We start from the raw sequence: 24,374 nt of genomic DNA on the forward strand, positions 1-24,374 counted from the left end.
AGGCTTAGCATTCAGCTTAGTCTTTTTTGGAAACCAGTGATGGAAGGCCTATTTGGGGCCTCAAGAAGCAAAGAGTGAGATACAGTGGAAAGAGCACTGTGTCTCTCTCTTCCAACCCTCTGGCCAGCCCTCACCGGGGCAGGTTATCTAAACTCTTTGGTCCCCACATTAACGGTTATGGAGTTCTTAGTAGCCAAGAAACACTATATTCCTTTTGTTCTCATGATAAGCCCAATATGGTCCCCATTTTATAGCAGGACTGTTTCAAGATCACAGACACGGGAAGTGGCAGGGCCAGGATTTGAACCTAGGCCTATGGCCTCCGGAGCCTGGCTGCCTAACGACTGAGCCACACCTGCGCACTGGTAGTGTCTCTGCAGCTGCCAAGTGCATTGGTAAGGCCTCTCGGGGCTGCTGTCCTTCCATCTCTAAAAGGAGTGTGTTGCTCCCTTTCACCTCAGAGAGGTATTGGTTCTCAAACTCGTGTGTGCGTGTGTGCATGTATGCATGTATGCGTGTGTAGGAGCAGGGTGGTGGGTGGCTTCCGGCTGCTTCCAGCAGGGTTCTCATCCTGCCCCAGCCCACCCCCAGGTTCTTCGGGGAGGAGCATCACCTGGGGGGTGAGGGCAGCTGCTGGATGGAGAAGCAGAGGAATAGAAGGGAAAGGAAAGATGCTGAGCCTGGGAGAGGGGCCTGCCTCCCTCCTCCTCCTCCCTCTGGGATCACTCTCTCCTCTCCTTGAGATGTCAGAAACCTCTCTCTGTGGCTGCTGGAAAAGGGCTGGGAGCACGAGGCTTGGAAACCCATAGCGCCCTTCCCTACCGCCTGCCAGCCGCCCTCCCTAGCTGCGGCAGAAGCTATAAAAAGCACAGCCCTTCAACAATAGGTGACATCACCCAGCAGCGGAAAGAACTGGATTCTGCCAGATGCCAGGGAGAGTTACAGCCCCCATCTCTCCCTCAGGATGGAAGCCCATTGGGAAAGGGCTTGGGTATGTGCCGTTGGCTCCCTGGAAGGATGGGGTTAGACTCCTGAGGACCTTCTCACGCTGTCGGGGAGGAGAGGCTGGGGGGAGGGGAGGGTGATCCTGAGGGACATGGGGGATGGACATCACTGGACATTTTTCAAGGGATGGGGATATGGAAAAGGAGCTGGGAGGGGGTGGGGGCTGGCTAGATCCCTTCAGTGTCCTCTGAATGTTGTGAGACAAGTAGAGGGCAGGGGAAGGGTGGCAGTGGGTGTGCAGGGCCTGCCGGGATACGTGGGCCTGGCGTGCTGTGAACGGCATCTCTCTGGGCCCCTTCAGTCTGATTCCCTCCCTAGCCCTGGTGTGTATCACAGTGCCTGGCGCATAGTAGGTGTGCTGACTGACCTCTTAACCTTGGTTCTGGGTGTCATGTCTGATGCGCAGTAAGTTGACCGTGTGGTCTGCAGAGGCTCGAGGGAGGCCTGCCCGTGGAGGGGGCTTTGGCAGAGGCGGGAAGGTCAGTCAGAGTGGTCCTGGCAGCGCTGACTGGCCTCCTCCCCCCACCTTGGGGGCCGCTGGTCCTCTGCCTTTACAGCCCCCCTCCCAGGACCTGGGTGAGGAGGCCCGGCTCCATGTGCTCTCGGTGCTCCACAAGGGCTTTGCACAGAGAGCACGCTGAGATCGAAACACTGAGTGTTGGATGGATCTGAACTGTCAGCCCTTCCAGACTCTGAGCCTCAGTTTCCTCACTTAAAACTAGGGCTGTGAGCAGGTGCTCAGGGTGCTGGCTGGGAGTCAGGAGACCTGGGTTCCAGCCCTGTCTGGGACGTGACTCCCTGTGTGACCTTGGGCAGGGGCTTCCCCTGGGCCCTCAGTGTGCCCTTCTCCAGGAGGGGCATGGTTCCAGCCTCGGGGTGTCAGGGGGTGCTGACTCCAGTGCCAAGATCCTTGGCCCTGAGGCTGGCGAGGGCTGGAGACCTGAGGGGCAAAGCGAGGGTTTGTGAGCAGCTGCTTCTGGGCAGCTGGACTGGCACCCAGAGCAAGAGCTTAGTTCCTCGCTGATCTGTGACGTCATCCCCTTCTCTCTGGACCAGTGGCTCCGGGCCATCCTCTCTCTCCCTGTGCCCCTAAGCCCGGTGTCCTTTCTCTTTACGCTCTGACATGTACCCAAGCCATACCCTTCTCTTGGGTGCTCCCCTTCTCTCTGCTGAGCCATATTCCAGCATTTGCCCAGTGTGCCTGGGCTCCACTTCCTCCACAAAGCCCCTGTGACCACCCTCCAGCCCCTTCCCTGACCCCCAGAGCGTGCAGTGTCTCCACACTGCATACGTGGTGTCCTGGCTCATGTTCAGATCGCTTGAGAAGCACAAGTCTCACTTCACAGTTCAGCTGCTCACCCTGGTGTCCCAAGCCTTCTCTCTCTGCTCCCAACCTCCCTTTGCAGCCGCCCCTCCTGCCCACTCCCCTCCCTGGTCACCACCCCAGGACCCCAGCCACACCAGATGACCCCGTCTCCCAAGAACACCATACGAACTCTGCTGTGGTCAGAATGTTTGTCTTGCCCCCAAATTCATATGTTGAAATCCTAAAGCTGATGGTATTAGGAGGGGGGCCTTTGGGGGTGGGCAACAGGTCATGAGGGTGGGGCCCTCATGAATGGGATTAGTGACCTTATAAAAGACACCCCCACAGAGCTCCACCCCTTCCACTATATGAGGACACAATGAGAAGAGAGCCCTTACCTGACCATGGTGTACACTGATCTCAGACTTCCAGCCTCCAGAACCACGAGCAATACATTTCTGTTGTTTAAAAGCCACTCAGTCTGTGGTACTTTGTTATAGCAGCCCAAGCGGACTAAGACATACTCCCTCCAGGCCTTTGCCTATGTCCTTTTCCTGGGCCTCCTAGAACATTTTCTCTGCTGTCAAAGTCCTGCTTCTCCAGGGTCTATTCAGCCCTCTAACCCCCTCTACCCTGCCTGTACCTCGGCCAAAAGTAATTCCTCTCTCCTCCCTGTGCACATAGTGCTCTGTTTGACCTTCTGTGGATGCAACGACTTCACTCTGCATCCTGAGACCAGCAGGCATAGTGCTAGGCACAGACCTCGCATCCTCACAGCAACTGCCTCAGGGACGTACCAGTATTATTGCTATAAAAAGAGGAGCAACACTGAGGCTCAGAGAGGGTACATAACATGCCCTTGGTCACCCAGCTAGTAAATGGTGAAGCTGAGATTCAATTCCAGGTCCAGCAGAGTCCACAGTCAAGCTGTCACTGAAGCCGGCATCCTAGGCAGGCACACTGTGGTCCAATGCGTGTGCAGCTGAAGAGAGCCGCTTGGCTCGTGCGGTCAGGGCCGGGCCCTATGCTTTTCTTGAGCACACAGCATGGGCGTCTGGTTTATTAGCTTGGGTCCTGGAGGACGTGGTGCCTGACTCAGGTGAAATAAGGTGCTGAGCTAGAACCCGGCAGGGCCATCAGGGCGAGAGACCCCTCCCACCCTCGCCCCGATTCAGGAAGTTCAGACCTGAGGTGGAGCCAGGACAGCCAGCAACTCTGAGAGCCCAGCCTAACCTGTCCCCCGACACCCAGATGGACACTGCCCTTCTCCTTCCCAGCTGGCTCCCCGGTGAAATACGAGACACCAGGAGGGGCCTGAGGCTTCCAACATGGACTCTGTGGATTCGTGTCATCACAAGACTTCATAGATCAGGAAGAGCGTGGGCTCTGGGGCCAGCAGTCCTCCTCTCCTCTCGAGTTCTGTGACCTGACCGCAGCCCTCAGCTTGGGGTGGCAATGCCTGTCGCACAGGGTGGCAATGAGGGCTAATGGCGTATAGAGTGTCCAGCCCAGAGTGGCTGGAAAAGTTAGTGTAAGGCAGCCCTGAGTTTCAGGGGTGTTTGCTCTTCAGTGACTAGTGACAGTGGCTCAACACTTCAGCACAGGCAGGGACGGAGCGGGCTGTGGTCGCTGACACTCCTTGGACTCCCTGCACCCAGGAGAGAACAATGGACAGCACCTCCAAGTGCCCTCTCCCACTGAGCCCAGTCCTAACCTATACTGACCACTGAGCTCTCCAGCCCCCACCAACTCCAGCTGCCTCCTTCTCAGCCCAGGAAGCGACCAGTGTCCTCGTTGCCCTCTGGGTTTCCTCACTTGTCCTGGGCTCCATCACCTGTGCTCATCCTCTGGCCTGTCGGTTCTCTGACCCCTGGTCACTGTCTCCGTCTTGTTGAAGAAAGTAGCCAAACCTGATCGGGCGTGCCCGTCACAAGTTATTGCCCTCCCTGCTCACATGGGCCCTGCCCTTGATGCTGCTGCTCTCAGGAACCCTCTTGGGTTGACTCAGGGCTTTGACCTTCAGGAGTGGGTCAAGTCCATTCCCTTAGCCCCTCCCCACCACTCCCTTTTATTAGGTACTGTGCCAGCTGATCCCCTCCACACCCCCTAATTTATTAACCAATGGAGACTATTTACTGTGAATCTCATTCATTAGTTGGGCTATATTCATTCTCTCATGCATTCATTTATCTTTCCATTCTATCCATCTACCCATTCACCTTCATCCAGTCATCTATTCATCCAATCATCCTTCCTCCTTCCATTCAACTATCTATCCATTAACCATCCATTCAGTCTTCTATCCATCAATGTGGTCATCCATCCAAAAATCCATTCATCTAGTCACTCATCTAGCCATCTCTCCATCCGTCCATCCGTCCATCCATCCATCCATCCATCCAGCCATCCATCCAGGTATCCATTCCACTGAATACCTACTATGTATTTACCATGTACTAGGCTCTGTGCTGGATGCCTGGGATTCAGAACCAAAAAGGCCATGGCCTCTACTCTCAGGAGCTCTCAGGCTGGTCTGGAAAGACAGGAGACATGAGCTCCAAAGTTCCTTCTAGTTCCAATATCCTGGGAGTCTACGACCTGCACCTGGGCTATGCCAGTGGGCACTAGAGAGATGCTTGTGGCCTGATCTTCCTTCACCCGGGAACGCCAGGGGCTGGAGCAGCACCCCCTCACCAGCTCAGCTGAGGCTCTTGCTTCCATGCTGGGGTGTTGACATTGCTTAAGGGCAATTGAGGAAAGGCATGGGGCCCCTCTCCAGAAACACGGAGCCTGCTGCCAACGCCTGACTCTACCTCCACGTATGAAAGTCAGCAGAGCCTGGGGAAAGGGTGGCCAGACAGCGGCTTCACGTTTTACTCTCCCTGGATTCTTCAACTCCCCTCTCCAAACTCTCTGCCGCCTTTCTTCCCTGTATCTCATCCTTCCCACCTGTTCCCTCTTCCCTTTCCCTCCATCTCCTCTCTGTTCCCTCCTCTTCATTTCCCTTCTCCTATTTCTTCTCTCTCCCCACTAAGTGGTGGAACACATGGTGTTCAAATCCTGGGCCGCCGTTTTGGGTCCTTGGATAAGTCATGACAATTCTCAGCCCAGTGTCCTCCCCTAAAACCGTGGCTCACAGAGGACAAAACTAGATGGTACACTTGTCCAGCCTGCAAGAACAGGGCCTCTTTTACTCATGGCTCATCCACTTCTTCCCTCTTCCCCCTTCCCCCTTGTCCATATTCTTCTTCCTATCCTTCTCCTTTTGAGACTACAGATGAGTGCCAAATCACACACTTAATCTTTTTTTTCTGATTCTCACCTACAAAGTCAACACCTCCAAATGAAAACATGCTAAAGGTACAAATAGTCCATGGATTCACTCCCTCTGTCCCCTTCCTAACTCCCCATCCTGGGGCTAGCTGGAGGGATGACCAAGAGAACAGAGGAAGGGCAAAGAAGGGAGAAGGAGGGCATTTAGGGAGGAAGACCTCCAAGAAGAAGCAGGGAGGTGCTCCCATGCACCCACCCTCCCCAGGGAGCACCCCTCCTGCTCACCGACGTGTCCTCCGAGCACGAGGCAATGATGTTGTCGATGAAGGGGTTCCACTTGATGTCCAGCACGTTGCCCTGGTGACCACAGACCTTGGGGTAGTTGGGTTCAATCCTGCCCGTCTGCAGAGGAGAGAGAGAGAGAGAGAGAGAGAAAAGGGAATTAGTTTGATGACCCTGGGGTGACTTGAAAGAAGAGGCTTTATCCTGGGCTTCTGTACTGGACCAGAAGGTCCTTGAGGGCCCACTAATGTCTTTGGGTCCCTGCATCCGGCTGAGCCATATTGCTCTGTGGCTGCAATCTCCCAACACCGAATGGTCGTGGGGAGGGTCCCACAGCAGGGTGGTGGGTGGAGCCGTGCGTGTCCACACGACACCTGTGTGCAACTTAGAGAAAGGTGCCCCTTCCTCAAGTAAAAATGTTTAAAGTTAAGGTGTAACTATCCACCTGAATGACCAAAGCCTGGTGGGCAGCAGCCCTGGCAGTTGCTGGGCCATGCGCCTGTACTCCCCGCTGCCTCTCAGGGCGGGGGACACAGCCAGGTTTGGATCAAGAGGAGGCTCTTTCCTGCTGCTCCGGGAATGAGTGGAGAGGCCTGAATCTCGGGGTCCACCCATACACTCTCATATGTTATCCTGCCTGGGATGTGAGCAGTGCCATTCCCAGATGCGGCATGCTTGTTCAGTGTGCATCTTAAAACACCTGTACCCAGTGCCCTGTGGCTGAAAGCACAGTCTTTGGAGCCACACAGGCCTGTGTTTGAATCACAGCTCTGCCACTTTTTAGCCCGGTGGCCTTTGGAAAGTCAATGAGCCTCAGTTTCCTCATTTCTTTTTCTTTCTTTCTTTCTTTCTTTCTTTTTTTTTAAGGCTTCAGCAACTTTATTTTCAGACACATGGATACAAAATCAGCTGGAAAGCTTGAGAGCGCAGCTGTCATCAGAGAGGTTCCTCATTAGTATTGTGAAGATTAAATGAGCTAATGTGCTTAGCAAAGGACTTAGTGTGGAGGTTGTCATCATAGTGAATGCTCAATATACGATACTAGTTATTATCATACAGGTTAGACGGCACTTCCTCCAGGAAGTCTCCCCTGATCCCTCAATGGATTAAGAACTCCTCTGTGAGCTCAGGGTATTCTGTGCTTCCCTCTATTATAGGCACCATCACGCAACATTGCAGTCTGTTTCTATCTGTCTACGAGCAACTGAGGATAGGCTTCCTTGTCTCTGAATCTCCAGCTCCTTACAAGCCTGGCACACAGTAGGTGCTCAGTACATGACTTGAAAGACATCCTGCAGGGGGGATGAAGTCCACAAAAGATGGAACAAAGGGTGTGGGGGTGAGGGGTAGTTCCATGCTTAGTTGTCTATAAAGGCGGCAGGGAAGGGAGGGGAAATTGCAGGCAGAGGCTGTGTCTCCATTCCCAGGTCTTTTTAATATTAGCTTTTTGGGGTGTGGAGGAAATAGAGAGGGTTTTTCTAGTCACTGCTCATCTGCTAACAGTGGTTAGGTGGTCAGAGGCACCTGAGGCAGGGCAAACCTCACCGTCCTTTAGGTTCCTCAACTGAATAAGGAGGAAGACAACCAGCTTTTGCCAAGCCCCTGCTACACGTGCCTTATATCACTACTTCACCAGTGTGATGGGCAAGAGTTCTTTCAGAGAGTGCAATCTGCCATAACCTCTTCCCCAGCCACTTCTTGCCTGTGTATCTATCAGCTCATCTCCGTATCATTTGATTTTTTGTGACACCGCAGTGGCAAGGTGCATAGAGGAAAAAAAAAAAAAACCTAGAGAAAATGGCAGTGGTATGGAGGGGGAGGAATGAGGTAGAGAGAGAGAGAGGCCAAAGGCCTTGGAGGTTGTACTTAGAAGAACTTCACTGACACTGTACACTGGGGGAAATCAGAGAATGGAGGAAAAGGATTGGGGGTGTATTGCTCTCAGTTAAGAATGGGATCCCCTTTGACATTCCGTGAGGGATGCGATTCGAATCGGAATATCTTTTCCAATGACTCTTAGGCCGTTGGACTATGTTTCTTTAGTTGAGACTCTGAGCAGAGACCGAGCCACATGTGGCCCTGGGATTTATTAGGGTTAAAGTAGCTTCTTTAACTCTCACAAAACCCTGGGAATTAGGCACGAGGAAATTAAGGCCCAGAAAGGTTAAGCCACTTGCCCAAGGTTACCCAGCTGAAAGCAAAGCTAGGATTCCCACACAGGTATAACCCTCAAAGCTGAGCTGAATCCTACTGGTTATTGCTAGCCAGCTCCCCTCTCTCCAGCTCTGACGTCCACAGGCAGACAGGCCCTGCATTGTCTGCTTCCACAGCTCACTTGCTCTCTGACAGAGCCTCCTCTCCTTATATCTGGTCCCAAAGGCTGCCCTGAGTAAAGCTGTCTGCATTAAGCTTTCGGCAACCAGGCAGATCTGCATCCGTCAATAGGTGGCCATCAGCTAGCAGCAGCTTCTGGCCAGCAGCCTGCAGGTGATGTCCTGGAGGGACAGGTGAAGCCACATCACTGGAATGTATTCAGAATGGCGAGAGGTCAGGGCCCTGCATCAGGAAGGGAATTAGTAGCGGATGATCCCGACGTAATGTATCCTTCCAGGTGGACCTCGGTGAATGCCTTCCTCAAAGGGGTGTGTAATGATGATTTTCATGACTGAATCATACTGTTTGCAGCCATGGGAAATGGCTCAAGGGGAGGGACCTCCTTTCAACCTGGCAGCTTTGATTTTCCCATTTTATAGAGCAGAGTTCATATAAAAATTTTTTTTTCTTTGCAGCTTGGTGGGATCTTAGTTTCCTGACCAGGGATTGAACCTGGGCCCATGGCAGTGAAAGTGCTGAGTCCTAACAACTAGACTGCCAAGAAATTCCCAAAATTTTGTTTGAAAGACAAGTTTCATTGCTAAGAAGAAAAGTATGAAAGCCACAGTTTTATAGAGAAATCATGCAACTTTTAAAGTGCAATTATTAACTCCAGGAAAAGAGCTGTATAAGAAAGCTAATACAATCACAGTGATAATGACTTGTGTACAATGTTTACATCATGGTAATAACGTAAATCCTGAATATTTATTTAAACACGAGGTGTGCTATAATATACTGGGAAGGCAGAGGTTGGAAAATTGTGTGTGGCTACAGTTAAGAGGGGAGACAGAGCTGGTAGAGAGCCAGATCCCCATCTTCCATAACAGGAAGTCAATAGACAATGTCTAAGATTTAAAAAACCAGACATAGCCGTGAAAGTATGTAACTAAGAAATACGAGGAGAAGTACAAAAAGACACAGCTCCAAACACTGGAAGCAGCTACCTTTAGAGAGTGGGAAACGAGGGGTGTAGCAAAGTAGGATAGGGATCGAGGGTACAGGCCCTGGTGTGCTGGTAAATGTTTAACAACCGGTTTTCCAGGAAAAAAAAGGCCATGGTTTGGAACATATGCCAGTTTCAGTGGCAAATGCCCACTACGCCTAACTTCAAGCTACCAAGGTGATATCACCAAAAGAGTTAAAAGAGACTCACAGTAGCACACCAGATAGCAGTAAAACAGTTAGTAAGGAATAAGTTTTTAACATTAGTACCTCTGTTTTTAACATCATTCATTTAATTGAAAGTTGCGTAATTTAATTTTTAATAATGGTCGTGTTTAAAAACTGGCTTGCCAAACTCCTAAAAATTTAACAGTAAGCTCTCATGAGCTGGTATAAGCCAACGCCAGCACCTCCCTTGTAGTGCTATAGGCCTTGCAGTACTATTAGACTTCATGAACTCTGCACAATTATTACTCTGATAGACATAAAAATTAAAGAACAAACCAATAAAGTGCATGTATAGGTGTTCTAAAGGAAGCTTGTTCTGAAATTTTTTTTTCTGAATTTAAATAAACGTGAACAATCCTCTCCCCAGACCCTCCAAATGCCTCTGTTTTCTGTTCTACTTTCTGGATAGGGGTGTGACTACAGACCAAATCCGAATCTGGTTCTTAACTGCTACCCAATACTGCCTTCTCATACTTGGGCTCAAGCCAACACTAATAGCTATTATTAATATAATATATTAATACAATCAAATTTACATTGATTTACAGATATCATCAAATTTAATCCTCATAACAACCCCACCTTACATCTGAGAAAACAGATATGTAAAGAGCTTCTCAGGAGCGGAGTCAAGGTTTTGCACTGTTTTATAACTTTAGAATCACTGTTGAGATGGTCAGCTCACAGAATTGTCCCAGTGGGAGGCTTCTCAGGGGTCCTGGGGTCTAACCTGCCATCTGGTGTTTGAACCTCAAAGAGAGCTTGAGTCTCAACAGAGCTGGGGCAGAGACCTTGCTGCATGGGGTGGGGTCGGGATGCCTGTTACACAGCATCTATAATCATTAGGGAGATCTTCATGCTGTTAGGATGGGCCTTATCCTGGAGGCTTCACAGGACAAATTCAATCCCCCTTCGCTGGGACAGACTTTCAATGTCAAATGTTGGGTGGCAGCTGTTATGTACCCCAAGTCTTCTCAAGGAGGAGCCCAGTGCTGGGGATCAGGCTGCATGTCAAACACAGCTGAGCTGCCAAAGACAGAGTTGGGGGGTGCTGGGACATGGCCTCTCAACAGGGTGCAGGGGAGTGAGAAGCATGGCAACTTTCCCACAGATCCATTTGACAGGGTCTCAAAGACTTTTAAAAGGTTCATAGCCTTTGACCAATAACCCCACTTTGGGAATTTATCCCAGTCAACAGGAAAGCATACTAAGACACTCAGTGCCATGTTATTTAAAATAGGGAACAATAATAAATGCTCAACAATGGGGCATTGCCAAAACGAATTACAGGACACCAATATAATGGAATATTATGAGGTAATTTAAATCATATTTTCAAAAAATATTTAATGGCATGGGAATTACTCAAGCTCTAATGGTAAGTGAAATAGTCAGACTCAAGTTATATATGCAAAATGATCCTTAGCTGTTAAAAGAAAAATACATCAAAAGTTAATAGTGGCAGGACTTCCCTGGTGGCGCAGTGGTTGAGACTCCGTGCTCCCAATGCAGGGGGCCCAGATTTGATTCCTGGTGGGGGAACTGTGTCCCACTTGCATGCTGCAACTGGGAGTTCGCATGCCACAACTGGGGAGCCTGCCTGCCACAACTAAGACCTGGTGCAACCAAATAAAAAAATAATAATAATTAAAAAAAAATTAAGAGTGGCAATCTCTGGCTAGTTGGATATAAGTGGTTTCTAATTTTTCCCCAATGAACATTTACAATTTCTATTAAAGATATAGATGTTATTTAAAACACACACATACACACTCACCATAGTTTTTTATTTAGTTTTTGGTACCCCAGGTGGGAGGTGATCACCACAGTTTTGATTGAAAACTATTCCTCTCCGGTTTTGGTCAAACAGGTCTTAAAGAAATGAGATGCAGACTGGGGTTGACCAGATTTATGTTCCAGAAGCTTCTGTGGAACACAGATGTATCTGCTTATATAGGCTTCTTTACTCCCTTATTACGATGCAGATACTTTAGGGGAAAATAAGATCCTTGAAACTGAATAAAATTATATAACTAATTGAAAATAGGTTTTAGAGTGCATGTGTGTGGCGTGCGTGTGGGCAGGGCAGGCCAGGCCCTGCCTTGGCGGGTTGGTAGGTGTGGCTCACCCAGCAGGCTGCCGGGGGAACGGCGCGTGCCCTGGGCCTCAGTCCAGGCTTTATCTGAACCCATTGAACTGACTGAGGACGAGATATTTTCAAAACAACCTGCACGACAGCTTCAGCTTCCTAGAATTTCCCATGGCTGCAAAGCTGAATTCTGTGCACAGAAGCAAAATGTTTTCTTACCTGGGGTATCAGCGTAGTGAGGCAGAAAGAACAGACTTAGCAAGAGGTAGGGTTTCTAGGCCCAGTCCCCATTCACCTCACCAGCTGAATTACCTTGAACATGGCCCTTGGCCTCTCTGGGCTTCCCAGATTCCTAGACCCTGGGCTAATGCCCTCTCTGCTTCTTCGTGGCTGCCCTTTTTACTGTATGAAGCCAGGCACACCTGCAACTGGAGGGCCTTGCTTCTGGCATACCAGGACAGAAGTTAGGGATGCACACCAGGTCACGGGAGGGAAATACTAATGATAACAAAAAAGACGAGGGTGATAAAGGACCATTTGACAAGTGCTTCAAAAGTGCCTTGTGGGGCTTCCCTGGTGGCGCAGTGGTTGAGAGTCCGGCTGCCGATGCAGGGGACACGGGTTCATGCCCCCATCTGGGAAGATCCCCCATGCCGCGGAGCGGCTGGGCCCGTGAACCATGGCCGCTGAGCCTGCGTGTCCGGAGCCTGTGCTCCACAACGGAAGAGGCCACAACAGTGAGAGGCCCGCATACTGCCAAAAAAAAAAAAAAGTGCCTTGTGCTCAGCAATTTGTATACATCATTATATTTAAGTCTGAAACAAAGTTTTATTAAATCCAGCAAGGACCTACTGGATAGCACAGGGAACTCTGCCCAATATTCTGTAATAACCTAAATGGGAAAAGAATTTGAAAAAGAATAGATACGTGTATATGTATAACTGAATCACTTTGCTGTCACCTGAAACTAACACAACAGTGTTAACCAACTATGCTCCAATATAAAATAAAAAATTTTAAAAAGTTTTAGTAAATCCTTACAACCCTCCTGTAACAATCCATTTTATGGAAGAGAAAACCAAGCTCTGGGCCATGATTTGCCAAAGGTGATGCAGCTGGGCCAGGAGGAGTTGCAGTTTGCACTGGCTGTTGTCTGGCTATGCTGCCCTCCTATTTCAGAATGTAGAGACTTGATAAATTAGGGGGAAAAGTCATACATCAGAAGTAGGGCCTCAGAATTTCTCATAAGGTTCTCAGAAGGGGCTGGCAGGCAACTCAGTTGTGAAGACCCTTATACTTGCTCCTGAAGACCCGCACTTCCCCCACTCTGTCTCCCCCGTCCCCCTAGTGATTCTCAAACTTTGCTTTTTTTTTTTTTGCAGTACGCGGGCCTCTCACTGTTGTGGTCTCTCCCGTTGCGGAGCACAGGCTCCGGACGCACAGGCTCAACGGCCATGGCTCACGGGCCCAGCCGCTCCGCGGCACGTGGGATATTCCCGGACCGGGGCACGAACCGGTGTCCCCTGCATCGGCAGGCGGACTCTCAACCAGTGTGCCACCAGGGAAGCCCTCAAACTTTGCTTTTGTTTTAGAATCACCTGGGAAGTTTTAAAAACCCCAGGGGCCCGATGGGTACCCCATATCAATTTAATCACAGTGTCTGGGAGTGGGCAGCCACGCATCAGTATTTTTTTTTGAAAGAATTCCAAGTGATTCCATTGGGCAGTGAAGTTTGGGAATCACTACCCTAGAGGCTCCATAGTCTGCTGGGGCCTCAGGGAAGCACCTGCGCTCATTCATTCTAGGACAGGGGCGGAGACCGTCAGTGTTACTCGATGTAGGTGCAGGGGGTGGGGTGAGAAATCAAAAAACAGTATTGCGTGTTTCATGCACGCCCAGATAAAGCGAGTAGGAAGATAAACGGTCACGTCAGGTGCTGTACAATTTAAAGGAAGCCCCAGGGCAATGGATAAGCCTGACACAGGAGATGGGTGAGCTAATGGTGGCACCCCAAGCTTCCGCGTGACAGATGTTTGGGGATCCCCACCCCTCTGCCTCCGTCATCACACTCCCTCTTCCACGTGCTGCCAGACCATCCAGGTAGGCTGCCTGCCGTCTTCTCTCCTCTGGATGGAAGGTGACATTAAATGAGAGAGTTATTATACAATGGGCACTGGAGTCCTTCTCTCCAAAACTCTGGGCAAAGTCAGGCCCCCTGTGTCCAAGCCTCCGGGGTGTGAAGGAGGCCTCACCCTCCAGCTCACAGCCCTTGACACTTCACAAAGCGCTTACACATGCATTATCTAATTAGTACTGCCCAGGGAAGGGGTGACTCGAGGAAACTTGAGTTTCCGGTCACCCCACGTCGCAGTGACACTAGGACGAGTTTGTGCAGCTTCAGAACTCTGAGTACCACTGTGGCCTTCTCAGCAGGGGTGAGAGGGGTGTTTCATGTTCCTAAACGCTGGGTGCCCTTCGTCCAAGGTGTGGGTTGCTGTCGCCCCGGGGTGTGCCCAATCTGCCAGCGACGGTCCCCCACACAGCTGCACGCACAGTCACGCACGCTCACACATTTATACACCGCCCCCCTCCATACAAGCTTCTCTCCACGCCGCTTCTGCCCAGGCCTCCGCACTCCTTCCCTCCCTCCATCCCAATCAGAACTTACTGGGCTCATGTCCCACACTTTAGCGGCCTGCTGTCTTCAGCCCGTTAACCTGAAATGATGTATCTAATAAACGGGAGCCTCCTAAGGAGGACACTGGGGGGTGTAATGGGTCAGTCCATTTCTCCTTGTGGGTCATCTATGTGCATGTTCACAGGAGCCTTTAGAGAAAGCCATTTGGCCCAGAAGTGGACTCTCCTGGGTTTTCAGACTCCTGGGCAGTCCTCTAGGAGATCTATTTTGGGTAGAGGGCTTTATTCCTGCTTGAGCTCCCAGGACTGTCTTGCAGGATTTCTGAAGTGGGTCCACTGATTTGTCCCCTTGCCTCTAGCGTCTGCCCTCTGCAATTCTCTCCAATCCATCTTACGTAATGTCACCTAATTCTTCTAGAGTACAGCTCTGCTGCGATAACTACTCCACTCTGAACTTTTCAATGGCTCCCTACTATCTTGACTTTAAAAGCCAAACTCCTTATGGGACATCAGAGCTACTGTGGTCCCAGCCTGACCCCGCTTTGACATAACAGCCCACCCCACTGCACGACACACACATGACTATACACGCACCCCTAGCCTCCAATGCTCCCGCCGCCTAGATGACCTTTGGTTCCTGGTTCATCCTTGCCACCAGGCTGTGAGCACCTCGAAGACAGTGACCTTGGCCCAGGCATCTTCAGAGCATCCTTCAATGCCAGCTCATAGCAAGAACTCAAGCTGGGTGAATGACTGTCACCCTGTTTCCGACCTCTGGGTCTCTACTCATGCTGTTCCCTGAGACCAGACTCCCTTCCCTTCTTGTGCATGTCCATTTTCGTCACCCAGAAAATATCACCCAGGGAACAGACACATCCCTGTACCTTCCTCATGCCAGGAGATAATTCTGGATCCTGCTCTTCTGACCTTGAGAAATTCTAGATCTGGGGCTGAGCTTCGGGGTAGGTTCACAGTCAAATGGCAGCATGTGCAGCAAAGGCTGTGATGCTGTAAAGTCAGTCACCCAGTCAGACAGAAGTTCACAGCGAGACCTCAGGAAGCCTCCCAACTTCATGACTTCCTGTTTTGATTCTCCCCTCCAGTCTTTTTATCTTTGTGTTTTTCAAGCTGGAAAGGGTTTGCTGGTTTTTCCAGTCGAAATCCCTACTGTGTATGTGCGTGTGTGCGTGCGTGTGTGCGTGCGTATGTACTGGGGGAGAGTGTGGGAGTAGGTCCCCAGGGGCGGGGGAGTTTTGTTTGTGGAAGAGATGTAAGGAATTCTGTTTCTCCTGGTATCTGAGCACTTCGAGATGAACTCGGTTTTCCCAGGCTCCAGGAAGAAGAGTGATGGGGCCAGCTTTGTCCTTGGTCCTGGGCAGTGTCCTGTTGCAGAGCCCAGCAGAAGAGATAACAGACTCCTTGAGGCTGGGATAGGAAGAAGTAGAGGAACAGTGGATGCATGAGTGAGTGAGTGAGTGAGTGAGAGAGAGAGAGAGAGAGTGTGTGTGTGTGTGTGTGTTTGTGTGTGTGTGTTGGGGAGAGGCCTGCCTGGGACCTCAGAGCTCATGCTGGCCCCTGTGGTTTCCTGATTACTGGCCCCTTCTTATAAAACTCTGTGCTAACACACATGAAGAAAATAAGAAAATTCCAAACTCAGTGTGCCTGATGAATCTGCATGGGGGGTGGTTTTTGATGGGGTGTCCTGGAGGTGTGGATTTCTAGCCCTGGCTGCTCACAGGGGAGACAGACAAAGAGCTGGACAAAGTGTAGGGTGGGCTGTGCTTTGGTGGGGGAAATGCCAGAGCACAGGAGAGGGGCAAGTACTTGAGGCTCTGAAATCCAGAAGGCCTTCCCAGAGGAGGTGTGGAAGGCCCGAAGGATTGATAGCACACAGCCATGGACGGCGTGGGGAATGCTTAGGACCCAGAAGGACCAGCCCCTGCAAAGGCTGAGGAATATTTGGGAAAGCCAAATAAGTAGAGAGAATGGCCACAGAGAAAGGCCCAGATCAGAGGGTTCAGGAACTCGCTGGTCTCATGAAGGAGTCTGGACTCTACCCCATGGGCCTAAGTATAATGGGGCTGGGGACCACAGAGAGAAGGAGAGTCCCTCACACCCAAGTCACCCCATCATGTCCCAGTGTCCCACAGTGGGGAAGGAGGGGAGCGAGCCAAAATCCATAGCTGTTGGAAATGCGAAAGAATTGGCAAAAAATACATCGCAGCATCTATGAAAACTGTGGGGGAAGCCATAGTGCTTCTTCTACAATGGGTAGAAAAGCAGATTTCTGGCTGTGGCAGAGAAGCAAAAGCGAAGAGGGCTCGCACCATCTCCAGGCTGTCAACACCAGCCCTGCCCTTCTCCCCTGCCACAGAGTCAAGAGGATAAAAATCCCTATTTCCATTTGCCCATCTGGCCCAGGGAAAAGGAGAGAAAGGTGGACTCTCCCGCCTGAAGCCCTTCCTGCAACCTCCTCACATACTTACTTCCCCTGCAGAATGAAAGGAAACTCATTTGGGGCCATTATTGTCGGCCAGCCCACCTGGGATTCGGGGAGCATCACTAAAGCTCTTTCCCCAGTGGACAGGTCAGCAGCCCGGGAGTCAGGGGACCTGGGCTCATCTCAGCTCTGCCGCTCCCTGGCTGGGTGGCCTGGGACAAGTCTCTGTGTCTCAGTTTCTCCCTCTGAAAAGTGGAGACATTCTGGAGGGCTAGCGAGAACACACACAGGGTACACCTGCCACCCCTCAGGCTTCAGGCTCTACAGCAGGCATTGCTAATAGCTCACCGCCACTGCATCCCTCCTGAGCCCCGCCATCCCTGGTGATCGGAGTGGGAAATGAGATGAAGTCTGAATGTCTGCCTAGGGCCACGTGACCCCCTAGAGCTCTGACAGCTGTTTGCTGAGCCTCTGAGATCGCGGTACCTCTCTGCATTCAGAGTTGATTCCCAGAGGTCTCTGATAAATTAACCCTCAGAAATGCCCACACATTTGCCCCTTCTTCTCCAGGCCCACCATGCTCACGCCCCGCGGAGGCACGTCAGCACTCTCCCAACTGCTCTCCTTCGCGCTTGCCTCTTCCCAAACCCCAGTGTGACTTTGGCGCTCTATAATGATCACTTGCATTACGCAACTCCTCCAGAACCTTCCACGGTTGGAACCATTTGTAGGAATTTTGGCAGTTGGGTATCCAAGCCCCCTTCCTGATTTGGGGGAACTCTCCCACTGTGTGCTGTACTGATGGGATGCAGTGCCTTACCTCCCATCGTGAGAGCTGAAAGGGGGCTCCTCCTACCCGGGGTCCTCTGCTGGCCAAGGAGGGACACGTAGCCTGGCTTGGCCAATCAGACCTTCCACCCGGGATGGCCAAGGACTCATTTAACTTCCTCTGGGCCCCCAGGAGCTGCCTTGGTGCTCACCTGTGTTCCAAGTCCAATTCTCCACTGCCCCCAGCTCCTTGAATCTGTGAAGGCCCCAAATCCCCTTCTGCTCGGAAAGGCCAGGGGTGACTTCTGTGGCTAGTCGGGGATCTTGAGTCGGTCGGTGCCCTTATCCCTACCTCGTCAGATCCAGCTCGTCTGCTTGGCCTTTGAGGGACCCACACACCCTGTTCCCCACCCTCTCTCAACCCTAGCAGCCAGTTTGCTCAACTCTATTGGGGTCCTACTTCTCAATTTTAAATGCTGTGTCTCAGGTCCTTATAAAATACTGAAATCTCCCTAAATCCCAATATTTTGATGACACATTTTTTTTCTCAGACTGCTTCTCACATATAGAAGAAACACAGAACTTCTTTGCCAGATCATGTGTGTCCTAACTCTTGGATTGGGAAAACATGGTCCCCAAACTGTCAAACGAGAGCCTCACCACTTTCCTCACGACACCCATCCTTGGAAGGACCTGGGCCTCTGGGCCTCTGCAACCTTAATCATCTTCCCAGAGGCACCCTGACTCCTGCTCCTGCTAAAATGTCTCATCTGACTTCTCCACATCTTGTGATTTCCCTTTTCCTTTGCTTTCACAAGGCTTTCTTCCCATAACCCACCATTTATGATAATGGCAATCATTCACTGAGGGTCTTCTACACGTCAGGCCTGAAACCAAGTGTTACTTCAATTATTTACCATGATAACTGTATGAAGTACATATCATTGTGTCCATTTTACAGATGAAGAAACTGAAGCTCAGTGAAATTAATTAACACAGTGCAAGGCCAGGATTCAAGCTTCAGTCTGTGTGACTTTTGAATTAGAATGTAAGCTACATGAGGGGTGATGCTTGGTCTAGTTCTCTGCTGTAACCCCAGCATCTGGAATCATGCCTGACTGATGGCAGGCTCTCAGTAAATTTTTCTTGAATGAATTAATGATGCCATAAACTGTGGTCCCCTGTACAGTTGCATGGGTTGTACACTGCACAATTCAAGGGGGTCCCATTCATACAGTGTGCAGCCTTCTGTGGTGCTCTGGGCTTAGCCATGATGCTGCCCTGCTTCTTCATTTAGCACCGCCTTGTGTTGTTTGCTTTGTTTCATGGTTGTTGTTTGTCTTTCCCAAGAGGTTATCAGTACCTTCATCTTAAATGAGATAATCACGGAGGGTTCTCAGCAGAGTGTGGGATACAAGTGAAACCTAAGAAGTATAAGACATGCTTCTTATGCCCTCTGGCCACAAATACAATGTCAAGTTTATATTCAAGATCAAATGATTCCTCAATCACATGCTGTCAGTTACACAGATGCTACTTTTGTCAGCAGTGGGAGTGGTCACAGGGTATCATCCACATTCTCCCGAGCTGGGCCACTCCTCTGCCTTACCTCTTTGGGATTATCGACTGAGGAGCGAACCCACCATCCATCAAAAGGCCCAACACCCACCGTCTTCCTTGCTTAGACACCACGAAGACTCAGCCCTGGGCTGCCACTGCCCCATGGAAGCTGTGAAATGCATGGGCAGAGCAGGGGCCCTCTGGCTCAGACCCTCAGCCTTGCTCCATCAGGGACATCTAAGAGGCCAAAGAAAGAGCTGTACCACCTCCAAGGCAATGGCCCTGGAACCTCAATGGCCTTGAAAATGCCCTTTAAAGAGCAAGTGAGCAGCCCAGTCCTTAGAGGCCCCTTCCTCTCCCAAGCCCTCTCCCTGCTGAATCTGCAGAGGCTGGTGACCCTCAGGGGCTGGGGCTGGTGGGAGAAGGAACCTATTGCAGCACTTCAGGCTCTGAAGCTCCAGGGTCCAGTTTCAGCTCTGCTCTCACTGATGAGTGACTGAGCAAGTTCCTTCCTCCTGGGCTTCACTTTCCTCATGACACAATAAACATAAGCTCACTGGGCACAGCGCCTGGCACCAAATAAGCATTCAATCAATATCAGCTATCGTTATCATCTGCAAAATGAGGGTTTGAGTGCCCCCTCCACCCCTGTGTTCTGCACAGCAACTGCCCCCAGGACCACACCCTCCCCTGCCCTGTGCTCAGTGTCTCACGGCTCTGTCCCCCGACCCGACGGTGAGCTCTCCAAGGGTGGGCATGTGTGTAACCCATCTTCACACCCCAGACCTAGCACAGCCCCTACACATATGCCCAGAAGTGGCTGGTGAACAGAACTGAAATATCAGGGCCCTTCCAGCTCTGATGGTCTATGGTTATAAGTTGAACCTCCACCCATATGCTCATCAAACACAGACAAGGACCCTTCCTGGGTTTGGCACTGGCCACCTAGAGAAGAAATCCCTCCTCCGAATGCCAGCTCCATGACAATATGTGATTTTCTTAACTGCTGTATCCCCAACACCTAGCACAGTGCCAGGCACATAGGAGACTCTACTGATAAATATTTATTGAATGAATGCATGAGTGGGAAGCAGGTGACATTTCTAGGAAGGCCCACACCCTCCCTCACTCACCTGGAGGGCCAGGGCAGGGATTAGCTCCTACTGTCAAGCCGAGATGGGCTGTTGGGGGGGGGGCAGGGAGGGGAACACATCCCCTGGTACGCCTGCCACCTGGCCTCTAGCCAGACCCTTTATGTTTCCAGTGACCTGGGGCTACTCTAATTCTCAAAACATAAATGGGACATGAGGCTTGGCCTGCATTGGGCACTAGGGGACACAGCCATGAAGGCCGGGGGTGGGGTGCATAGTGCCTGTGTGTCTGGAGGCTCTCCACGGGAGACGGTGTGGGCCGCTCCTCTGAGCCTGGCCCTGACTGCCCCACCTGCCGATCCCTGGCACACTCAGGTTGCCCGGTGGCCCCATGGCCACCTCCTGGGGGGAGGTGTGGGGAAGGGGCAGAGAGGGCTCCCATCGGCGTAGAAATTGGGGCTTCCTGGTCCTCCAGAGCCCACACTCTGCCCTGTGGAGCGCTAGGCCATGCCTGGCTTGATGGTCTCCCCAGATTGGGTGGCGAGGGGCTAACCCACCCGTGTTGCAGAATGGGTGCTGAGCGACTCTCCTGGGGATGTTGAGTGCACGTTAAGCCTTAGTCAGGAAGGGACAGTGGCACTTGGGGTGCAAAGGGGGGCTCTCGCCCATTACAGAAGGCCACGATCAGTCTCCTTGGCCAAGGCTCTGGGCCTCGCTGGGCCCCAGGAGGCAAGGGCTTTTCATGGAGCCTGAACTCTGCTTGGGAAGGGGAGGAAGCCCTGGTGCCACCCAGCCTCACGTCTTTTTCTTTTTTTTTTTTTAAATTTATTTATCTACAGCTGCATTGAGTCTTTGTTGCGGTGCGCGGGCTTCTCATTGCAGTGGCTTCTCTTGTTGCAGAGCATGGGCTCTAGGCACACGAGCTTCAGTAGGGCTTAGTTGCTCCGTGGCATGTGGGATCTTCCTGGACCAGGGCTCGAACCCCTGTCCCCTACATTGGCAGGCAGATTCTTAACCACTGCACTACCAGGGAAGTCCCAGCCTCACGTCTTTATACGGTTGCAGAGACCCTGTGGCCAGCTGAGCCAGATGATCAGGATGTGTTCTTGACATGACAGTAGAGGAGACCTAGCCACCCAGCCATGGAAGCAGGAGGAAGGCTCAGGAGGAGGAGACGGGACAGGTGGTCACCCTCTGTCACCTCAGTCCTGACAACTGAAGACAATGATCTTCAGCCAGCTGAAGGCCAAGGCGGGCCAGGAGGAGGAAGAAGAGGTTCCACTTGAATTCAGCGTCCTCCCTCGAGTATCTACACAGCTCATAACAACTCCCTCACTACGGCCTTCATAGATGCTGAGGCTCGAAGTCGTGTTAACCATCCCCAACACACACACACACACACACACACACACACACACACACACACACACACACACACACACACACACACACACACACACACACACACCTGACTGGCTCAGAATGAACGTCTAATTCAAGCTGAGCCAATCAGATTCCCTGATCTGCCCGCCGCCCCCACCTTCCCAATACACACATACATTCAGCTGATTGGACCAGGATGAACATCTAATTTGAGTGTCGAGCCAATCAAATTCTCTGACCACCCTATTTAAAGTTGTAACTACCCTCCATCCTCCCATACCTCTGTCAGCTTCCCTAATTTATCTTTCTCCCTAGCATTAGTTACCTTCTATTACACTCTATGATGTACTTAATTGTCTGTCTCCTCCACTACAGTGTAGGTTCCACAAAGATCAGAATTTTGTCTGTTTTGTTCTCTGCTGGATCCCCACTGCTTCCAACAGTGCCTGGCACACAGTAGGGGCTCAGTAAAAATTGAATGAGTGAGTGAATTCTTTCCAGGTGATGTAATAATGGCTAACATTTACTGAACACCTGCTGTGTATTCGTGTTTTCTAAGCACTTTAAATATATACTAACTTGTTATAACCTTCATTTTACAGATGACATTTTACAGATGACAACAGGTGCTGGGTATATGTGTGTGTGTATTATTCTATCAATGACCTTGGTTTTATGGTTTACAAACATGTTTATTAACATCTTACTTAAGTCTCACCACTCCCCTAATTTTCGAGATGAGAGAACTGAGGCTCAGAAAGGTTAACTGACTTGCTCAAGGTGAGTCAGCAAAAAAGTGTCAGAGCTGAAACTACAACCTAGGATTACACACCCTTCCCCCAAGTCCCCAGCTCTTTCCAGACACCAGGGCACCCCTGCCTGTGTCTAGAAGATGCTGTTCCGGCCCTCAGAAGCTTATGTTTTCCCTGGGAAGATAAGCTAGAGGAAGGGACAGATCTGCAGGCCCAAGCAGAGGTTGAATTCACTGAGGAAGGGGAATTAGCACAAGCTTGTTTCCCTTCAGTTACTGTGAAATCCTCACAAAGGACTGACAGCAAAGCAAAAAAGCAGACGCTGGAAAGGGAACTCCAGAGCAGACTGAAGGGGGATACAAACACTCCAATTCATGCTGGATCAGAAGTATTTTCGCCATCATGGCTGCCTTCTTCAGATTACCTTCTGCTCTATTTCCCAATTAAAGTACGGCTCATGGAGCTGAGAACAATACTGTTCTTCCAGCTTGTGGTCTGACCAGCACAAAAGGGAGGGGGAAAGATTTCCTTCTTCTTTCTTGACTGTAAGATCTTGCTGCCTTATAAAAAGAACTCTGATTCCCCAGTTGACTCAGATCTGAACTTCCACCATTAGGGATTCATTCCTTTGGGTCTACACCTTGCTGCTGTTAACATATAGACACAACTGAGCAGGGCACAGTGGTGGGAGATGTTGTTGGTCATTGCCAACACATTCTGAATAAGCTTTGGGAACTTTCCTAGAGGCAGAACTCAGGGGACAGAGCATGAGGGCACTAGTGGAAAGGGTGGAGAGGGGGAGAAAAAGAGAAAGAATAAGGTGGCTGGGTCAATTATCATATTATTACTATTATGAACTCTTAACCTCAGACCTTGCCTGATGAGGTCATTGGGCACCACTGAGTTTGGTGTTGTTCATGCTGTGTCTCACAGAGGCGCCCCTATTCATGAGCTTCTCTCTGGCAGTCAGAGCCTCTGCCTCTCCACCCACCATCAGTGTGAGGCCCAGAGAGGCGAGGCCACTTACTCAAGGTCACCCAGGGAACAGTAGGTGATGTTATGCCCAGGGCCACACCCAGGTTTCCATACACCCAGGTCAGTCCCCAGTCCCGGCCCTGTCAATTTTGGAGGCCCTGTTCCAGAAGGGGGCAGTAAGGTCACCCTGAGAAGGCACAGGGCACGCATCAGTTACTTGAGCGCGGTTTACTGGCTTCCCTCCACGTCACAGAGACTGGCGGGGCATTCTGCTGACCTTGCCCGCCTTTCTGGTACATATGTGCAGGGGTTATACCTCTACTGACTTCCTGAAGTCCCCTCAGCAGAGAGCTCTCAGACCCCAAATGGCTGCTTCCTATCTGGAAAGCCTCCCTGCACCAGAGGAATGGCAGAGGGGACAATAAGGGGAAGCTGTGCTACTGTCATTCTACCAGCAGAGGGCGGTGGCTGCGCTGCTCTCAGCTGCATCCTGAATTCTAGGCTGTGAGAGGAAATGTAGCACGCCAGCTCTCTCTTCCTAAGGCTCTGGTTCCTGAGACACACTCCTGCCTTGGCTTGAACGCTTCCAGGCAACTGTAGCTTACTACTGTGATATACTCACTAGAACATTCTTCTTTATATTGAGATGAAAATCTGCCTTCTTGTAACTCTCACTATGAGCACCTAGCTTTGCTTTCGGGCCACACAGAAAAAGTCAAGCACTTTTTTAATCTGCCAGTTCTTGGGAGTTGGAGTCCTGTTCCTAGTTGGCCACCTGCAGTGCTGTGTGATTTTTGGCAAGACACTTTCCTTCTCTGGGTTTTTACTTCTTACCTATGAGACAATGGGGCAGATTCTGGTTTTTTTTTTTTAACTTTTTTTTTTTTTTTTTTTGCGGTACGCAAGCCTCTCACTGTTGTGGCCTCTCCTGTTGCGGAGCACAGGCTCCGGATGCGCAGGCTCCGCGGCCATGGCTCACGGGCCCAGCCGCTCCGCGGCACGTGGGATCTTCCCGGACCGGGGCACGAACCCGTGTCCCCTGCATCGGCAGGCGGACTCTCAACCACTGTGCCACCAGAGATGCCCTTAACATCTTTATTGGAGTATAATTGCTTTATAATGGTGTTAGTTTCTGCCTTATAATAAAGTGAATCAGCTATACATATACATATATCCCCATATCTCCTCCCTCTTGCGTCTCCCTCCCACCCTCCCTATCCCACCCCTCTAGGTGGTCACAAAGCACGGAGCTGGTCTCCCTGTGCTA

General features: G+C 50.9%; 1 protein-coding gene across 3 annotated transcripts in view; it reads right to left on the bottom strand.

The window, feature by feature from the left end:
* Window positions 1-24,374, bottom strand: part of CORO2B (coronin 2B) — a 218,229-nt gene that overhangs the window by 20,857 nt on the left and 172,998 nt on the right. For all 3 annotated transcript variants that reach the window (XM_079912102.1, XM_079912103.1, XM_079912101.1), the window contains one exon: window positions 5,870-5,986. In XM_079912102.1, coding sequence (XP_079768228.1) covers window positions 5,870-5,986 — 117 coding nt within the window. The remainder of the gene's footprint in view (window positions 1-5,869; window positions 5,987-24,374) is intronic.

Source organism: Stenella coeruleoalba (genome assembly GCF_951394435.1).
Source record: "Stenella coeruleoalba genome assembly, chromosome: 2".
Lineage (NCBI taxonomy): Eukaryota > Metazoa > Chordata > Mammalia > Artiodactyla > Delphinidae > Stenella > Stenella coeruleoalba.